The 16370-nt window shown below is 36.8% G+C and overlaps 1 protein-coding gene across 1 annotated transcript; it reads right to left on the bottom strand.

Moving 5' to 3' along the window:
• Positions 1–10159: 10159 nt before the first annotated feature.
• On the bottom strand, positions 10160–13004 carry LOC146659348 (nectin-3-like protein). The gene is made up of 6 exons (XM_085423359.1): positions 12268–13004; positions 11776–12117; positions 11318–11417; positions 10965–10999; positions 10831–10864; positions 10160–10690 (listed from the first exon to the last, which is right to left on the bottom strand). Exons 1-5 carry the CDS (start codon positions 12329–12331, stop codon positions 10836–10838), a joined length of 570 nt encoding a protein of 189 aa, XP_085279485.1. The 5' UTR covers positions 12332–13004; the 3' UTR covers positions 10160–10690; positions 10831–10835.
• Positions 13005–16370: the final 3366 nt, after the last annotated feature.

Raw genomic sequence — 16370 nt, 5'->3', positions numbered from 1 at the left:
CATTTTTATCATTTTCTGTTGTGTTTTTGTGTTGCTTTAGTTTGTTATTGTGATAAAAAATTGCCTGATGATAATATGAACACTTGTTTAGGTGTTTAGTCGTAACCAAAGGAATATTTTGGCCTCATGGTTTCATGTGTGCATGTGCTAGAAAAGCACCCACAGGCTGCAAGTCAGAGGACTTATCAGTGTTTGATCTAGTCTATCACTTATGCAGTGATAGAGCAGCATCTGCTCTATCACTGCATAAGAAAAAAAATCATCTAATTGCAACAAAGAAATGCAAAGTTGTGTCGACCAGAGATCTTTAATATCCAGCCAGTCATTGCTGGTATCTTTCACGCAGGTCTGAATCCACTTTAAATGGCTGAACCAGTAAAACAACATGATAAATGTTTAAAATTACAGAAAAAGTTATGATAGTTCACTGAGGCTGTCCTGTAATTATAAAATATGTTATAAATTCTAAATATGTTCATTTAATGTGGGCTCATTAATAATAGTTTAATCGTTTACCTCTTTGGCAATTACATTGGTATAGTATGGGTGTGGCCAGTCTTTATCAATAGGAAAAGCTGTAAATCGTATCAAAGTTGAAATTCAAAATCTATGCACTTTTTGATATTTTCCGAAACTGTCCTGTGGGCCAAATTTAAGTGTTCGCTGGTTCGATTCAGGCCCCTGGGCCTTATGTTTGCCACCCACGACTTTATTCAGCTGTTTTTGCAGGGAATAGATGCAAGCATTCGCAATGAGCTGCTTTTTGCAAACCTCTAAAGTGTTTTGAATGTAAACAACTTTACTGGAATGAAACGAAACACCTGCATGGTGATCTCCACCACTACAGCAAAAAAACTGCACCTGATGTTAACTCTGCAGTCTATCGCTGCATTTCTGCAGGACGGTTCAGTTACATGAAGCAGTCCATTCTTGCTTGCTAACCTGACATTTCCAGTGTTACGTGGCCATAAAAGTAAAATTACCCTGCAGAGAAGTTCTGTTCCTGACAGCGGCACTGACAACATTCAGTGAGAGTTCCTATTACACTTCAGCAAAACATGAAAGGAGGAAGATTAAAAGAAATGGAAGATAAACATAAAAAAAAAAGTTACACAATCAATGCAGAAGTAACTGGGCAATGCAGAAACCAGAAACAGAAAGGTTCAACAAAGTTCTCCAGTAAAATCAACTGCACTGCCTGTTGCCTTTATTGAATTTATTCATATTATCAGAGTTTATTACAGCAGGCATAAACCAAAATCAATAATTGTAAAGATCAGCACTGTATGTTATCCAGCTTCATAACTTATAGTTAAAGTTGAGGTGCTGTACTCTGCCCAGTGTCCTGTCTGCTTGGGTCTGTGAAAAATATTACTCAATATTACTGTCACAACCCCGTACGCAGGTGTTGCGTCGTGAGCATAGTTTGTGACAAAAACTGGTTTGCAAAAGTGTCTGTCGTGGTGGAAAACTGAGCTTAACACCTTGACTATCGAATGCTACTTTCTAGCATTTCCTGTCAGCGTTATTTGGTTGTGGGTGTGAAAATGTTGAACACAAGATGTGTACACATGTGACGTCTCCAGATTCACTCTGTGCTGTCAAAACAAGTGTAAACTTTTTTTTCCATAAAATCTTATATCAAATGTTTATATTTATTTTCATTGTGTGATATTTGAAAGTTGTGAAATTCGATTGCATCGATGTAATGCTTTAGAGATAATGTTCTCCAGTAGACTTCTGTTAATTCTGCACATGGTTATTTGTGGTTGTTGATCTTGATACAGTTGCAGTTTAAACCTTTCCATTTTCACCAAACTAATTCTGTGGTTTTCCTTTTCTGCTATGATGAGCTCTGTCTTGACAGGAAACTGATGTCAAAGATAAGACAAGGCAGTTTAAGGAGTGCGTTATGAAAGTCATTCCATATCAGATTACCAAGACGTGAATAAGTAAACCCAGCAATATTTTCCCACTAGAAGTGAAGACACATGATGAATGTACTACTGAGAATGCGTCACAGGGACACCCATTCATGAGCTATGTTGTGATGTGTAATAAGAAACAAGGAGGACGAACAACAAGCAAACATGGGTGTTACAGAAGGAATTAGGGTTTTCTTAGTCATTTTCGTCTCTTCTGTACTTGTCTTCCTCTCTCATTTTAAATGTTTCATGTTTCTTAAATTTAAAAGAAATGTTAATTAAATTTTTTATATACAGCTTACAGTCTGGCCCTTTACTGTAATCCAACTTATCACAAAAAACGTTTGAGTCTGGTTGTGTGGTGGGGAAAGTGCATTTTGTTAGGTGGAACTGTTTATATCTGTTAATACAAATATCTAATCAGCCCATCATGTGACACCAAATCAGTGTATTTAGGCATGTAGACAAGGTGAAGATGAGCTGACTTTAAGTAACTTAAATGTGGCATAGTTATTAATAAGGTATCATGATAAGATCCTTGTCGTGCCTTTTTCTGATGATAATGACAAGCATTGTGGCTGGTACCAACTATCAGCCCAAGTAGTTCAGCAGTAATCACCGGTGTTGGTCAAGTAATTTGAAAAAGTAATCAGTAACTAATTACTGATTACTTCCCCAAAAAAGTAATCCAGTTACTTTACTGATTACTTATTTTCAAAAGTAATTAATTACTTAGTTACTTAGTTACTTTTTAAAAACACGATTTACAACCTGAAGAGGTGATAAAGCGATAGAGCTTTCAGCCCAATTCTACTTTTTCTACATAATCCATCATACAAAATGTAATCAAATGGAAAAGTCTCTTTTTTTTTTAACTTGTTTTATTAGTTTTAATCTTTTAACTTTTTGCATCAAGCAAAAATTTAATTATATGCAACATTCTCTGAGTTGAATAAATTAGTTTAACATTTAAACCTATTTTCTACACATTCCAGCACATAAAATAAAATATTTTTTGTGTTTACACTCACTCTTTCAAATAGATGCAAGTAAAACACAGCAGAAAATAAATAACATGAAAGACTAGCGGTCTTGTTGCTCTATTTTCACCTGTAAAGCAGGAGTGGCGTAGGCGGAGGTTTACCCTGGTGCAGGTGTGCCGCAGCGGTCAGTTGAAGAATCCGCGAGTTTCTCTGTGGGTTTCCCATTACGTCGTAGTGCACTCGGTGCTTGCTTGGAAGTTTAGGGGGTTTTTTCGCTGTAAAAAGAAGTTTTCTTCCCACGCACAACGGACGCTAATGTTTTTGTCACTTTTTAAGGAATCAAACTCAAAGTAAGGTCAGTACTTCCACGCTTTAAATGCTGCACGCTCATACTCTCTCCCACACTTGATATATTATCCATTGTTGATCTGTTGTGACGAACTTCGCACTCACTTACGTCACTGTCATGAGACATTCTCGCAAAAAAAATCACGGTTTTAGTAACGCAGTAACGCAGCGTTCCTACAGGAAAGTAACGGTAATCTAATTACCGTTTTTGCAATAGTAATCCCTTACTTTACTCGTTACTTGAAAAAAGTAATTAGATTACAGTAACGCGTTACAAGTAATGCGTTACTGCCCATGTCTGGTAATCACCCATGCTGAGTTCACTAGCTTGCCTTGGTAAGTCTTATATTGAATGTTCACCTTGTTAGGGGGGAAGAAGAACAACAATAAGACAAATTTGAATATAAATTGTAATATAAGCTCACAGTGTTGATCACTTAATAAAAAATTTAAAACACTCTCTTACTGGATGTACAATCAGGTGCGGAGCTAAAGGGTGGATGGGATGTCCCTCACTCTGCGCACTCAAACCAGTTGTTGAAGCCCACTGGGGGTTACATGCATCCTCAGAGAACTGGATTTATGATCTGTAACCACTATTTTTCTAGCAAATCTGTTTGTGGAAATATTTCTTTGAAGCCTTTATATACTAACACAAGTGGAGTTGCACGTAGTAATTACTATGATTCAAGCTCATTTCTGATCCCTTGATCCTACAATGTCACCATGATCGTCACCTGTCCAAAATGTTGAAGTGACAAGTTAACATCGTGTGGTTATGTCTGCAACACCACAGTAGTTAAAAAAAAAGCAACAATCAGATTTTTACTTAGTATCACAAGTTTATTATGGTTTACATGGTTCATTATGGTGTATTTCTATATAACCATCAGTACTGCAAAAGCAGGTTTATAAAATAAAAGTTACAAGAAATAAACAACAAGACATTCAATGCACACACACACACTATACATAATATATATCTATAGATCGATAGATCGATAGATATGTATACACACACACACACACCATACATTATATTTTATATATATATACTGTATATATATATATATATACACACACACACACACACACACATATATATATATATATATATATATATATATATATATATATATATATATATATGCGCCAGATGGAAAAGACACACATGAAATATTTACATATTAAATATTCAGTCTAGACACACACTGTGCACTATTTTCTTTTCTAAATGAGCCTCTTCTCAACTTCTCGTCTTTGTCTTTCCCTTTCCTATCCAGTCCAGTCTGTTCTGATTGTAATAACTTAAAAGTAAAAAAGAAATAAATACATAAATAAATAATAAAGATCAAACAAACTATGACAAAAAGAAGATGACTTGCAAATTGCATAGTGTTGCTGATTTTGTCCACTTTCAAGTAAACATAGAGTCTGTCAGAAAGAAACAGATCTCACATTATGGGAATATGTGGCAAACCAAGAAAAGGAAGAAGTATTTGCAAAGAGAAAGAGTCAAAGAGAAGTTCTACTTCCTCATCACCCAGTTTGAGCTTTATCAGATCATAGATGGTAGAATCATTCAGTAATTAGCCTCAAAGATGGGGGTTAGAATGGGCCCTCAATGCCTATTAGATTGTCATGAGATTTGTTATCATTCATTCAAATGGATGATCACACACAGTAATACTCCAGATCTGGAATAAGCACTTCAAATATAACGTTAACACTGTGTAACAAATTCATTCGCAAAGGTATGAACCCATCTTTGTGCTGCTAGCTTAAAGTTACTGTCACAGTTGTCACATGTTTCTCATACAGGAAGTCAGTCACAGTGAAAGTAAATTGGAAACATTTACATTATGCAAAAATTGCCAGACTATCTGAAGTGAGCAATGACAAACCAGTTTACAGTAAACATTTGCTGTCCGAAGTTTTAAATACCCTAAAAATTAAAAGCCAAAAGCACATCTTTGTGACTATGATGAAAAGTTCATAATCAGGTTTTGGGTCAGGCTACATTGTGACTGTTTCTCAAATACTTATTTTGCAAGTTTCTTTGTGTTCATATCTCAGGGTAAAGATGGTTTACAGTCTTACAGTCCCTAATGTAGAAGCCCTGGATTGTGTGTAAGGAACGACGGTGTGGAAAATCCACACGTATCTTTAAAATTCTCTTTCCATTACTGATGTAGTAATTTTTACTTTGCTGTGTTAGGCTCCTTGGGTTTGGACCCGGTGTCTTGACTTTATGTAGGTTTTTTATTCATTCCTTTTATTCGTTCTATTATATGATTATATTTTAGTTCTTTATTGCTTAGTCCTTTGGTTTTTGGTATTTTTCCCCTCTGCTTCCTACTTTAGTTATTTATGTTTCTAGTTCTTTGTTCCTTCGTCTGGTTAGTTCCCTTTTGTATCAAGTCTGTCTTGATCTTTTGTCTCCATGTTTGTTTCTCTGTCTGGTCTCCGTCACTGTATTTGTTTACTTTTCTGTCAGTGTCAAGTCAGCAATTTCTATTTCCTGCTTTACTTTGACAGCTTATGTTCCTGTGTCGGCTATAGTCTCGACTGTGTGTCCTTCTTAAAGTCTTAGTTTAGATGTCTGGAAAGAAGCTTCACACACTAATCAGGGATTATTACCAGCTGTTTTCATGTGACAAAATAGCAATATTCCTAATGTTATATTATTTAAAAAAAATCATTCCATCTAAATATTTTACTGAATTTCTTAACACACAGCTCATATCCAGTAATGGAGTATGTAATCCAAATTTATGTAATGAGCAATTATAAACCTGAGAAAGCAGAAATATTTTACTGTTTGTTGCCATTTTACGGGAAATAAGGAAGCTGGTCTTTCCATAGAAACATAAGCCATCAAAAAGTATTTGGTGGTTAAAATGGGACAAATTGCATGATATATGTTGTTTGTTTTGAATTCTAACATGCCATTGACCTTCAAAAAGCTGTTCAGACACAGCAATGGGCCAGATGTGACCCGGGGGCCATTCAGTGCTCAGGTTTCCTCTGAACAGATTCATCCTGCCTGCTCTCCATCACTCCATCTGTAAGGAAAATCTCTCCCAGCCAACAACTCTCCTGGCATTTATTCACTTACCTGGGATCATCTGATTACCTGATTGTTTTCTTAGAGTTGTAGGTAGTTTTCTGTGACTTTGCACAGGCTGTAGTAAAAAAAAAAACAATTGTAGTCTTTTATCTCTCTCAGTATTTTGTCACTATCACAGTGATAGCGACACTATCACAGTCCTGTTTGTGCGTGTTGCAGCATTTTTTACTGTACAAAAACCAAACGTGGTTACAAACTTACCATACTGCTCTAAGCCTGATGAACTGTCTCACTCACCTGTCAGTTTTCAAACATTTTTTCACAGTGTCAGTCTGTGGTTGTGAAAGTGTCTGCTAACTCGCTGCTGTCAGAGCATTTTCTTTTCTTCATATGTCATAATGAAAGTCAGTACTTTATTACATTTGCAATCTGTGCTGTGAAAGTGTGTGAGATGTTTCTGTTTGGTTTTTATTACTATTTCTATTAATAATAACTGAATTTCCTTGAACTGTAGAGTTTTGTCATGTCTTTGTGAAAGTATTGGTGCAGTAAGCTCTTCAGTGCTGGACAGAAACTCAAAGTAGTACTTTTATTGAAGTATGCTGATACATAAGATTTTCCATTATATTTCTCTGACAATTATTCTTGTTAGTTATTTGATTGTATACTGTTAGATCATTAAAAGTATATATGATTATATATCAAACAGATTTCACACAATTTATTTTAAAAAAGCAGTGTGTTTTTCCACCACACTAGTTTAATTTTTATAAGATATTTCAGAAAGCAGCACATGGGTTAGTTTGACTAATATATCCAGCAAGTGTAAGTTTGTAAAGTTTATGTAACATACCATCCCCCCCACACACTACAATAAAAATAAAAATGAGCACTGAAACTAATAAAGATGAAATGAGCAAAGCTAGATTAGAAACAGGGGGAAACTGAGAATTAACAAAAATGTGTTAACAGTGACCTTAAATCTTCCAGTAGTTGCCGAGATATTTCACTATTTCTGACAAAGTTTCATACATTTAAATGCCACAATTGTCTATGCTAAATATAATTGCAAATTAGATGAGATTAATGAGATTTCACCAAAAGGATGGACAGATAAGTCAACTTCTAGTGTAGCTTTAAAGAAAATTATAGATGTGTTTTGCATGATTTAGTCAGTGCATTGCAATGCAGGAAACTACAAGTAAACTCAGATGAGATTAGCAACACTGCTTCAGCTGAAGGCAAAAGTAACACTAATAAACACTCATTACAACCAAGGTACACTGAAACACACAACACAAGACCACACCGGGTGCCACTCCCGTCAGCTGAGAACAGAAACTAAAGCTACAGTTTATATATTCACCAAAGTTGAACAAGTGAGGAAATTATGAGTCTTGAGTTCTGCTGTGGCATTGAGATGGTGGGTCAGAAGTTGTCATAAGAAGAAAGCATGGATCTATTGCACCTCTTATAATTGGTTCTGGCTGGTGCTGTTATAGGATTAAATTGCAGTAGCATCAGTAACTTCAGGATTTGATTTATACAGAAAACTTCACCAATGATTTTTCTGTTCTTCTGTTTGCATTAACTGCAAGCTTATATGACATCTGTCTAAATGCTCCTGATGTACGTTTTGCCTTGAAACATTTCCACTTCAACCGGATTGTTTCTGTAATTGTTCAAGGAAATGCACTCCCATAATTATGAGTTCAGGAAGCACCACCCTGATAAACACAAGATATCTGAAAACTCTTGGGGAACAAGAGAGAACAAAGCATCATCTGTGACATCCTTCATGACCAACATGCTCGCTGGGTGTCACCTTGCTGAGTCATTAAAATTTTGAAGCTGGAAATCAAACATGAGATGTGGAATCTTGTCTGTATATATGCCCCAAAAGCTGGATGCAAGTTAGATGAGAGAGGGGAAGTCTGGAGTAAGATGAATGAAGTGGTGCAGAGTATTCCCAGAGGGGAGAGAGTGGTGACTGGGACAGACTTCAGTGGACATGTCAGTGAACTGAACAGAGGTGATGAGAAAGTGTTGGACAGGCATTATTTTAAGGAGGAGGAATTGGGATGGACAGATGGTGGTGTATTTTGCATAAAGAAAGGAAATGGATGTGGTGAAGAAAAGGGAGGAACATAAAAGTGGAACAAGGTGCAATCTAAAAGCGATAGCAAAGTGGTGTCAGGGGAGAATGAAGCTAGACAGCATCGAATGGTAGTGTGTGTAGGATCACTTTGGAAACCAAGAAGAGGACGAGAGTAATTATAGGATAAAATTGTTGGTTAAACGTTGCACAGAGTTTGGGGAGGAGTATAAACAGGCTCTGAGTGGTATGGAAGTGTTGCCAGCTAGAGCTAGAGCAGGAGCAGATGAAAGAGAGCAGGAGACATGAAGAGAATACATGTATGTGAATGAAAGTGAGGGAACTGAAATGATAAAAATGTAAGAATAGTGCACAAGATACGTGAAGAAGAGATTGGAGGAAGGGTTGAGTGGTTGGAGATGAGAGTCCGGGGGATTTGTGACAGGAGGACAGCAACAAGAGTGAAGTGTGATTTATGATTTATGGTTTGAAGACTGCATTGACAAAAAGACAGGAGGCAGAGCTGGAGATGCTGACATTTTCATTGGGAGTGAGCAGGATGAACAAGATTACAAATGAATATATCAGAGGGACAGTTCAGGTTGACAGTTTTAGAGGTAAAGTTAGAGAGGCAAGGCTGAGATGGTTTGGGTGTGTGCAGAGGAGGGATAGTGGATGTACTGGACAGAGTATGCCAAAGATGGAGCTGCCAGGCAGGAAGAAAAGAAGAAGACCACATAGAAGATGTGAAGAAGGACATGCAGAGGGTTGGTGAGACAGAGGAGGATGCTGGGAATAGAGTCAGATGGAGTAAGAGGATCAGCTGTGTATATCCCTGAAATGAAGCAGCTGAAAGAAAAAGAAGATAGTTTCCCATGTACAGTTTCATCAGTGATATTGTGTAAACACACTTTATTGTCATGTCTGAATGCTATTTACTTTACACTAGGCACACATATTTTGCAGGCAATTTTCCAGACGCCATAAAGTTTGATTTTGTGTCTGTCTTTAAACTAGTGGTGACACGGTTTGTACTGATTGGTTGCAGAGTTGAAGGGATTGACTGACTTTGCTTTGACATGTATGAAAAAGGTTTCAATTTTTTTTGTGTGTCTTTTGCAGAGATGATTCTGTTATGAAAAAGCCTCAACTGTTTTGAAAATGACACAAATGATACAAATGATGTTGTGCAGCAATTTAACAGTCAAGTCAAGTTAAGTTTTTATTTGTATAGCACGTTTAAAAGACATCAAATGTCGGCCAAAGTAGTCAAAATAAAAAGAGAAATTATAATAAATGAGGTAAAAAAGATTACAAGACATTCATTTATACACAAGCATACTCATTATATGCAAATGTCTAACAACCATGTGTGTGTGTGTGTGTGTGTGTGTGTGTGTGTGTGTGTGTGTGTGTGTGTGTGTGTGTGTGTGTGTGTGTGTGTGTGTGTGTGTGTGTGTGTGTATATACACATACATATATGAAGATAGGGAGGTCTTCAAGTTTGATTTGAACACTTCCAAATTTAAAGGCTAATTGCATTACATCAATTGAGCACATGAGGTCCCCATTGCGCTGAAGCTTGTTCTGCAATCTGCATGAGCCAGTAGCAGAACAAGCTTCTACTGGCTCATGGAAGAAATATTCACAGCCAACAATTGATTTTGGAACCAACAGCCAAAAGACTCAACTAAAACTTTTGATTGCAAATAGCCCTCAATACCTTTCACAGAGGTACACCATCAGGAGAAACAAACCAGGCAAATATATGGAGCGCCGTGGTGGCCAATCATATATTGCAGTGACAACTCTAACACCCATTAAACCTTCCACATTTTGGGCCACTGCTGCCCCAAAACACCTTTAAGTGGTGTCCCTTCTGGGAATGTGCAATGCAGGAGTACTTCCTGTGACTTCCTCTCTTTAGGCAAATTGTGAAATTGTAAATTGAAAAACTTTGCTGTAATGCAAAGATTGGCCAATGTTTGCTCTAAACCACCGAACCAAGCATGCATTTACTACCCTTTCGGCAGGCATGCATTGAGACAAGAAAAAAAAAAAGCTTTAAGGGAAATATAGACCAGTAGCATCTTGTAGGCTTTACTTTATGTATCCATTGCTATGAAGATGTAACTGTTGTAATGAGTAATGTAAAAGAGTATCTTCATTTGAAGCGTAACATCCTGAGTCTCTTTATGCTTGTCAGCGGAGGATGAGGTACATTTCAGGATGGTTTGAACTCGACATCACTGCAGAAAAGATCTTGTACCTGCACGTGTAACAGTTCAGTACTTGCTTTTATTCTCTTTGTTTTCATCAGGTTGATTTCAAATTTGTTTTTGTCAAAGTAACTAAATTTGAAAAAAAAAATGAGCTAGAAATCTTAAATTAAACCAGCTGTGAGCTCACCTCTTTCAGTCTAACATCACTGTTTCAACTGTATCTGAAAGACAGAATCGTTTTATTAAAACGAAATGAAACGAGACTAAAGCCATAAAATAAATTGCTGCTCTGTATTAGAAATTCAGAGAAGTAGAACTCACCTGTGTAGACCCGATGCTCAAAGACAACGTTACGTCTGAGTGATAAAAATAGAGATTTGTGATTGGCTATGGTTTCAGTATCTGATTTCAACTGTAAATGTTTAGTAAATACATTTAAAAAATGCTGTTGTGATACTAATATGTCATGATAAAATCCTCATCCTGGAGTTTTATGATTGGTTACAGTATAAATACCTGATTTCAGCAGTGAATTTTCTCAGCTATAAATATTGACTTGCTGACAAACGTTGCTCAGTAATATTTAATAATGACACATTTTTGGTCCTGGTAGAAATATGCTTTCTAACAGCTCACAGACACAGACAGACACACACACACACACTTGTACAAACCTTATTCTTCTTATTATGAAATAAGTCGTGGCTATCATGGCCCCATTTATCAGCAAGAATACTCCAAAAGCGATCAGTTTTGGTAATCTCGCCATCTCACCTTGGTATCGTTATGGGAGAAACACAACAATAAGATTATAACCTCAGACACATGATGTAAGGTAATAGTTCTGATGTTCCTATTTAATAATTCAAACCTATGAGAGTAACTGTTTTTCAAACAAATCATGTTGTTGAACTATTTCCATGCAGCCTTTGTTCCTAAATATTTGCACGGATGTGACGAGGTTAGCACAGTCGCCTCACAGTAAGATTACAATCCCATAGTCCAAATGCATCCTTTCCAAATGCATGGGAATTAGCAAAAGTCAAAAGTATAACTTTAGCAAATGTTGAGGGTTCTTTAAAAATATTAATTTAGTGTTTCTGAATCAAGCAGATCAGATAACTTTACTTACCTTCAACAACAAGTTTGGTGATTCTTTCAAATTTACCACTGGGAAAGGCGGAAATGCTGCAGGTGTACAACCCCGCGTCTTCCATTTCCACAGCCTTAATAATCAGCGATTGTCCTGCCAACTTCACCCTCTGGCTCAGTGGAGAATTGGGAATATTCAACCCAAGCTGACTGTTATAAACAATAAGGGGGACTCCCTCTTGCTCTGGTTGCAGGAGAGTCCACTGAACCTGAGTAATATTTGTATTCTCTGGCTGATGGTTTAATTGGCAGGGCATGGTGACATCATTTCCAATAAATGCAGACACTTCAGCCGAGGCTTTGAGTTGTTTTGCACCCAGAACTGCCAAAATTAAATTGTGACATGGTGGCAAAAAGTTAGGGCTAAAAAAGCTGCTTTTTTCCACTATTATTTTAGTAATAACGTTAATTCTAATAACATTTATTCTAGAATATACTGTGCAGAAAATAAGTGCAAACATAAGAGTCTTACCTGTGTGTAATGAAATGTAAATAAGCGTGAACAGCAGGTGGGATATTCTGTTGCAAATTTTCATTGTGCACAACAGGCAGCGGACAAAAAAGACGACGTCTTAGGAATCACAGTGTTCCTGATTTGGTCCACTTTGATGTTAACACAAAGTCTGGCAGCAGGAGACTCAAATTGATACAACATGTGGCAAACACCGAGAAAAAGTGTTGGCAAAGAGAACCACAATGACAAAGTGTGAGTAAGCACACAGAGTTCCTCTTTGTCCAAACCAAACAAAGAACAAAGCAAAATTAAAATTAAATTAAAACAACACAACCAAAAGAGAATTTAGAAGTAAAAGAATAAATAAATCTTTAATTGGAGATTTTGTTTTTTATTTGTGTTTTTTATTTGATGGGATGGAAGGAAATAAGAAAATAAGTGTTCAACAGATTGTGATGTGTAATAGTTCTGTTTGTAATTATCAAGTTTTATATATAAAACTTAATTTTTCCACAATTTAATTTAAAAAGCCAAACTTTAGATGCATATAATCTATAGGCATTAGATCCAAAGTGGAATAATTAAACCCCTTTTTGATGATTATGGCTTCATTAAAATCAGGAAACAGTGTCTCAAATCTTTAGAACAAGTTCCACAAAAACTTGTTTACAATACAGAAGTGTCCAACTTGTGAAAAGTTTATTTATTTATATGCTCACCACTACTTCATCAGTGTGCCATAGCATGAAGATGATCAGCATGAGGCACTGGGTGTTCTGACAGAGGCCTTACGCTCAACTGTAATTCGGAGTCGGGTGTTTCTCATCTTCCTCTTGATAACATGTCGCAGCTTCTCTGTGGGGTTCAGTTCATGTATGTTGGATGCTGCGTCCTGCTGGAGAAAGGAAATCAGCATCTTCATAAAGCAGGTAAAGCCATGAAGTAAGTGTCCTGGTAGTTGGCTGTGTTGACTGTGTATTCACTTTAGACACATCAGCAGATCACATGGCACCCAAAATCATCACAGACTGTGGAAACTTCACACTGGACTTCAAACACTTGGATTCTGTGACTCTCTGCTCTTCATTCAGACTCTAAAATTTGATTTCCAAATTAAATGCAAAATTTCTTTTCATCTGAAAAGAAGACTGGATCACTGAGGACCAGTTCAGTTCTTCTCCTCAGCCAGGTGAGGCTTGTCACATTGTCCCTTGCTCAGCATTACTGGTTAACATGACTTTCCTGAAGATGTCTGTGTGTGGTGACTCTCGATGCACTAACACCAGCCTCAATTCAATCTTTATGAACCTCTCGCAAGTTCTTCACTCAACTTTTCTTGACAATTGTTTCAAACGACAGACATCACTGTCACCTTTCCAAGAACTAATTAAAATACTTCCAATGTACCTAAAAGACAGTCAGTATATTTTGGTACAGCGCTCTGCAAACAGCCTCTTTAGCTATGACCTTACCACCTTTGTGGAGGGTCTTGATGACCGTCTTCTGGACAATTTTCCCATTACTGTTGCGGTGTGTTCTGAACTAAACCAAGACACATGTTGTATTTATACTGTATGCGCAGAAATTCACTTAAATTCAAAATGAGCTCTTCTAATCTTTTGAGATTTTGAGACAGCACCCCGCCCCCCGACTCCATCACCTGGGAAAGTGATCATGTTTTAAGACAGACTCTGTTATTTAATCTGTTAGCTCTGTTACACTTGAGTCTTATTCCTGTCTATGTCGGTGGGTCCTTTATTTTCTTCTCCAGTCATGACAGCCAGTTTCAATTTGGTTGCAAAGTTTTGAGACTTGAATAGTAATTGCAAGTAGACTGTTTGGTTGGTGCTCATTTTTTTCTTTCTTCTTTTCTAAATCCTCAAACTTAACAACAGCCTTAAACACACACAAAACATGTAATACAGGACTAGATTGTGGTTGTGAAAGTGAAATTTGCTGGACGTTTATTCTGTTTAAAGGTTTTCTCTTTGACTTGATTGTTGCTTGCTTCTATACTGTTAGATATGTTGGATCAAGGAGTGTTTTTGGTTGCAGGTAGTTTTCCATGACATGGCGCAGGCTGTAGTCGTAACAAAAGCTGTACTCTTTTATCTCCCACAGTATTTTAATTCAAAACATTACTTAAAGATTATGTGAAAATCCCGCCTGCAGGTGTTGTAGTGTTTTTTACTGTATGAAAAAAAGGGTGAAAATGTGGTTTGCAAACATACCACGCTGGTCTGTACCTGACAAACTGTCACCTGCTGGTTTTCAGACAGCATTTCCTCACAGTGTCAGTCTGTGGGTGTGAAAGTGTCTGCTCGCTCAGTGCTGTCAGAGCATGTGTGAACAAAATCAGTTTTTCTTGTTGCAAAGTAATTTCGAAGGCTCATTTGAGCTGAATTTGTTGTGTGCGTTTTCATACTGAAAGTCAGTTCTTAAGAAATTTGATTATCTTTATAACCTGTGTTGTGAGAACAGAGTTGTGTTTTCTATGTAGCTGTCTCTAGATTGGCAGAAAAAAAACTCTGTTGCTAAAGTTTGGACAGATCTGACAGGTTGTGATTTTTTGAGTTTTTCCCTGTGAATGAGATAGCATGGGGGCTGTGCATTACTCAGTGTTGGAAAGACAGTGAAAAATGTACATTAATGGAATTTGCAGTTAAGTTGTATACATCCTATCATTACTTTACTATATTTTTCTTAACTAGTTTTAGTCCAGCAATGACTAAAAAACACCCACTGATAAAAGTTAAACCAACAAAGACTTTTGACTAAATATTTATTTTATTCTTTTAAATAAAAGAAATTAAAAGGAGTTAAAAGGGAATTTTTCCTTCCCACTGTCACCATAGTGCTTGGTCATAGGGGGTCATACGATTGTTGTTTTTTCTCTGTATGTATTATCGTACGATCTACCTTACAATATAAAGTGCCTTGAGGTGACTGCTGTTGTGATTTGGTGCTATATAAATAAAATTGAATTGAACTGAACTGAATAACCTCCGGATATTTTAGCAAACAACCCATGGATTCATAACTATTAGATTATTATATAAAATAAATGTTTTTAGAAACAGTGCATAAAACACCCTCCACACAGACTCAAATCTCGAAATTACAAAAGAATATGTTTGGCATTATTTACGACCCAAAAGCAGACATGTGCTGTTTCTCCAGTCTGCAACAAATTGTTTAATGAATTTTGGAGCAATTACAGAAAATTCTTCCTCAATGTTGAATTATGAAGACTTTGCATTATGTGGTCTATATAATATCAAAAGATTCAGACAATCTGAAGAAAACTCTGTACAAAACAACAAAGCTGATGATCAGGATTGACCCATGTCTATAATCTTCAGACTCTCAGGCAGCACTGCATTAAAAACAAGGATGATTCTCACACAACATTTCTAGAAGTTGTTGTCTGTAGAAATGTAGGTTATCATTGCAAAGAAGAAAGTCATATGTGAGCATGACCCAAAAACATCATCATCTTCTCTGGGCCAGTGCTCATTTATAGTGGATTGAGGGAAAGTGGAACTGTTCTGTGATCAGACAAATAGAAATGTGAAGTTATCTGAAAGTAACGCCGAGAAGGCCTTGCAGATTTCAGCAAGACAATGCTAAACTGCATACTGCAACTATTAAAACAAAAACTGTAGTAGAAGAGTCTGAGAGTTTATCTCGTCTGCCTGCATCCTTTAGGCAGCTGAAAACGTTTTGTACATCATGGAAAGAAAACTACCACAAAAAAAGACCCAAGAATTCTTTTTCAGACATGAATGGGACAACATCCCTCTCACAGAAGTCCAGCAGCTGGTCTCCTCAGTTGCCAGTTGTTTACTGACTGCTGTTCAAAGAAGAGGGGGCGCTACTGAGCGGTAAAAATGGCCCTGTCCCAACCTTTTTTAGGCACGTTGTTAAAATGAAATAAAAGTACACATTTTCTCAATATAAGCATTTCATACATTTTCTATATTATATATTTTTGGATAAATTTACATTTACATATTGTCCCAATTTATTTGGAATTAGTGTTTTGTTTTGTTTTTTGTATTGCAGGGACAAAAAAGAACAAACAGCCACAGTGAGCTACTTTCTGCAAGCCTCCAACATTT

The sequence above is a fragment of the Rhamphochromis longiceps genome, linkage group LG11, assembly GCF_057381845.1.
Source record: "Rhamphochromis longiceps isolate RC_006_pf linkage group LG11, R_longiceps_female_GT1.1, whole genome shotgun sequence".
Lineage (NCBI taxonomy): Eukaryota > Metazoa > Chordata > Actinopteri > Cichliformes > Cichlidae > Rhamphochromis > Rhamphochromis longiceps.
Note: the sequence above shows the minus strand (reverse complement) of the source record. Positions and strands in the feature narration are given on the sequence as shown.

What these genes read in the sequence shown, in the direction of transcription:
- LOC146659348 (XM_085423359.1), bottom strand. Translation starts at nt 12,331, where the DNA reads ATGAAAATTTGCAACAGAATATCCCACCTGCTGTTCACGCTTATTTAC. An exon ending in CACCAAACTTGTTGTTGAAG is followed by an intron (nt 11,418 to 11,775) that starts GTAAGTAAAGTT and finishes AACGATACCAAG; the next exon opens with GTGAGATGGCGAGATTACCA. An exon ending in TTCATAATAAGAAGAATAAG is followed by an intron (nt 11,000 to 11,317) that starts GTTTGTACAAGT and finishes TTTATCACTCAG; the next exon opens with ACGTAACGTTGTCTTTGAGC.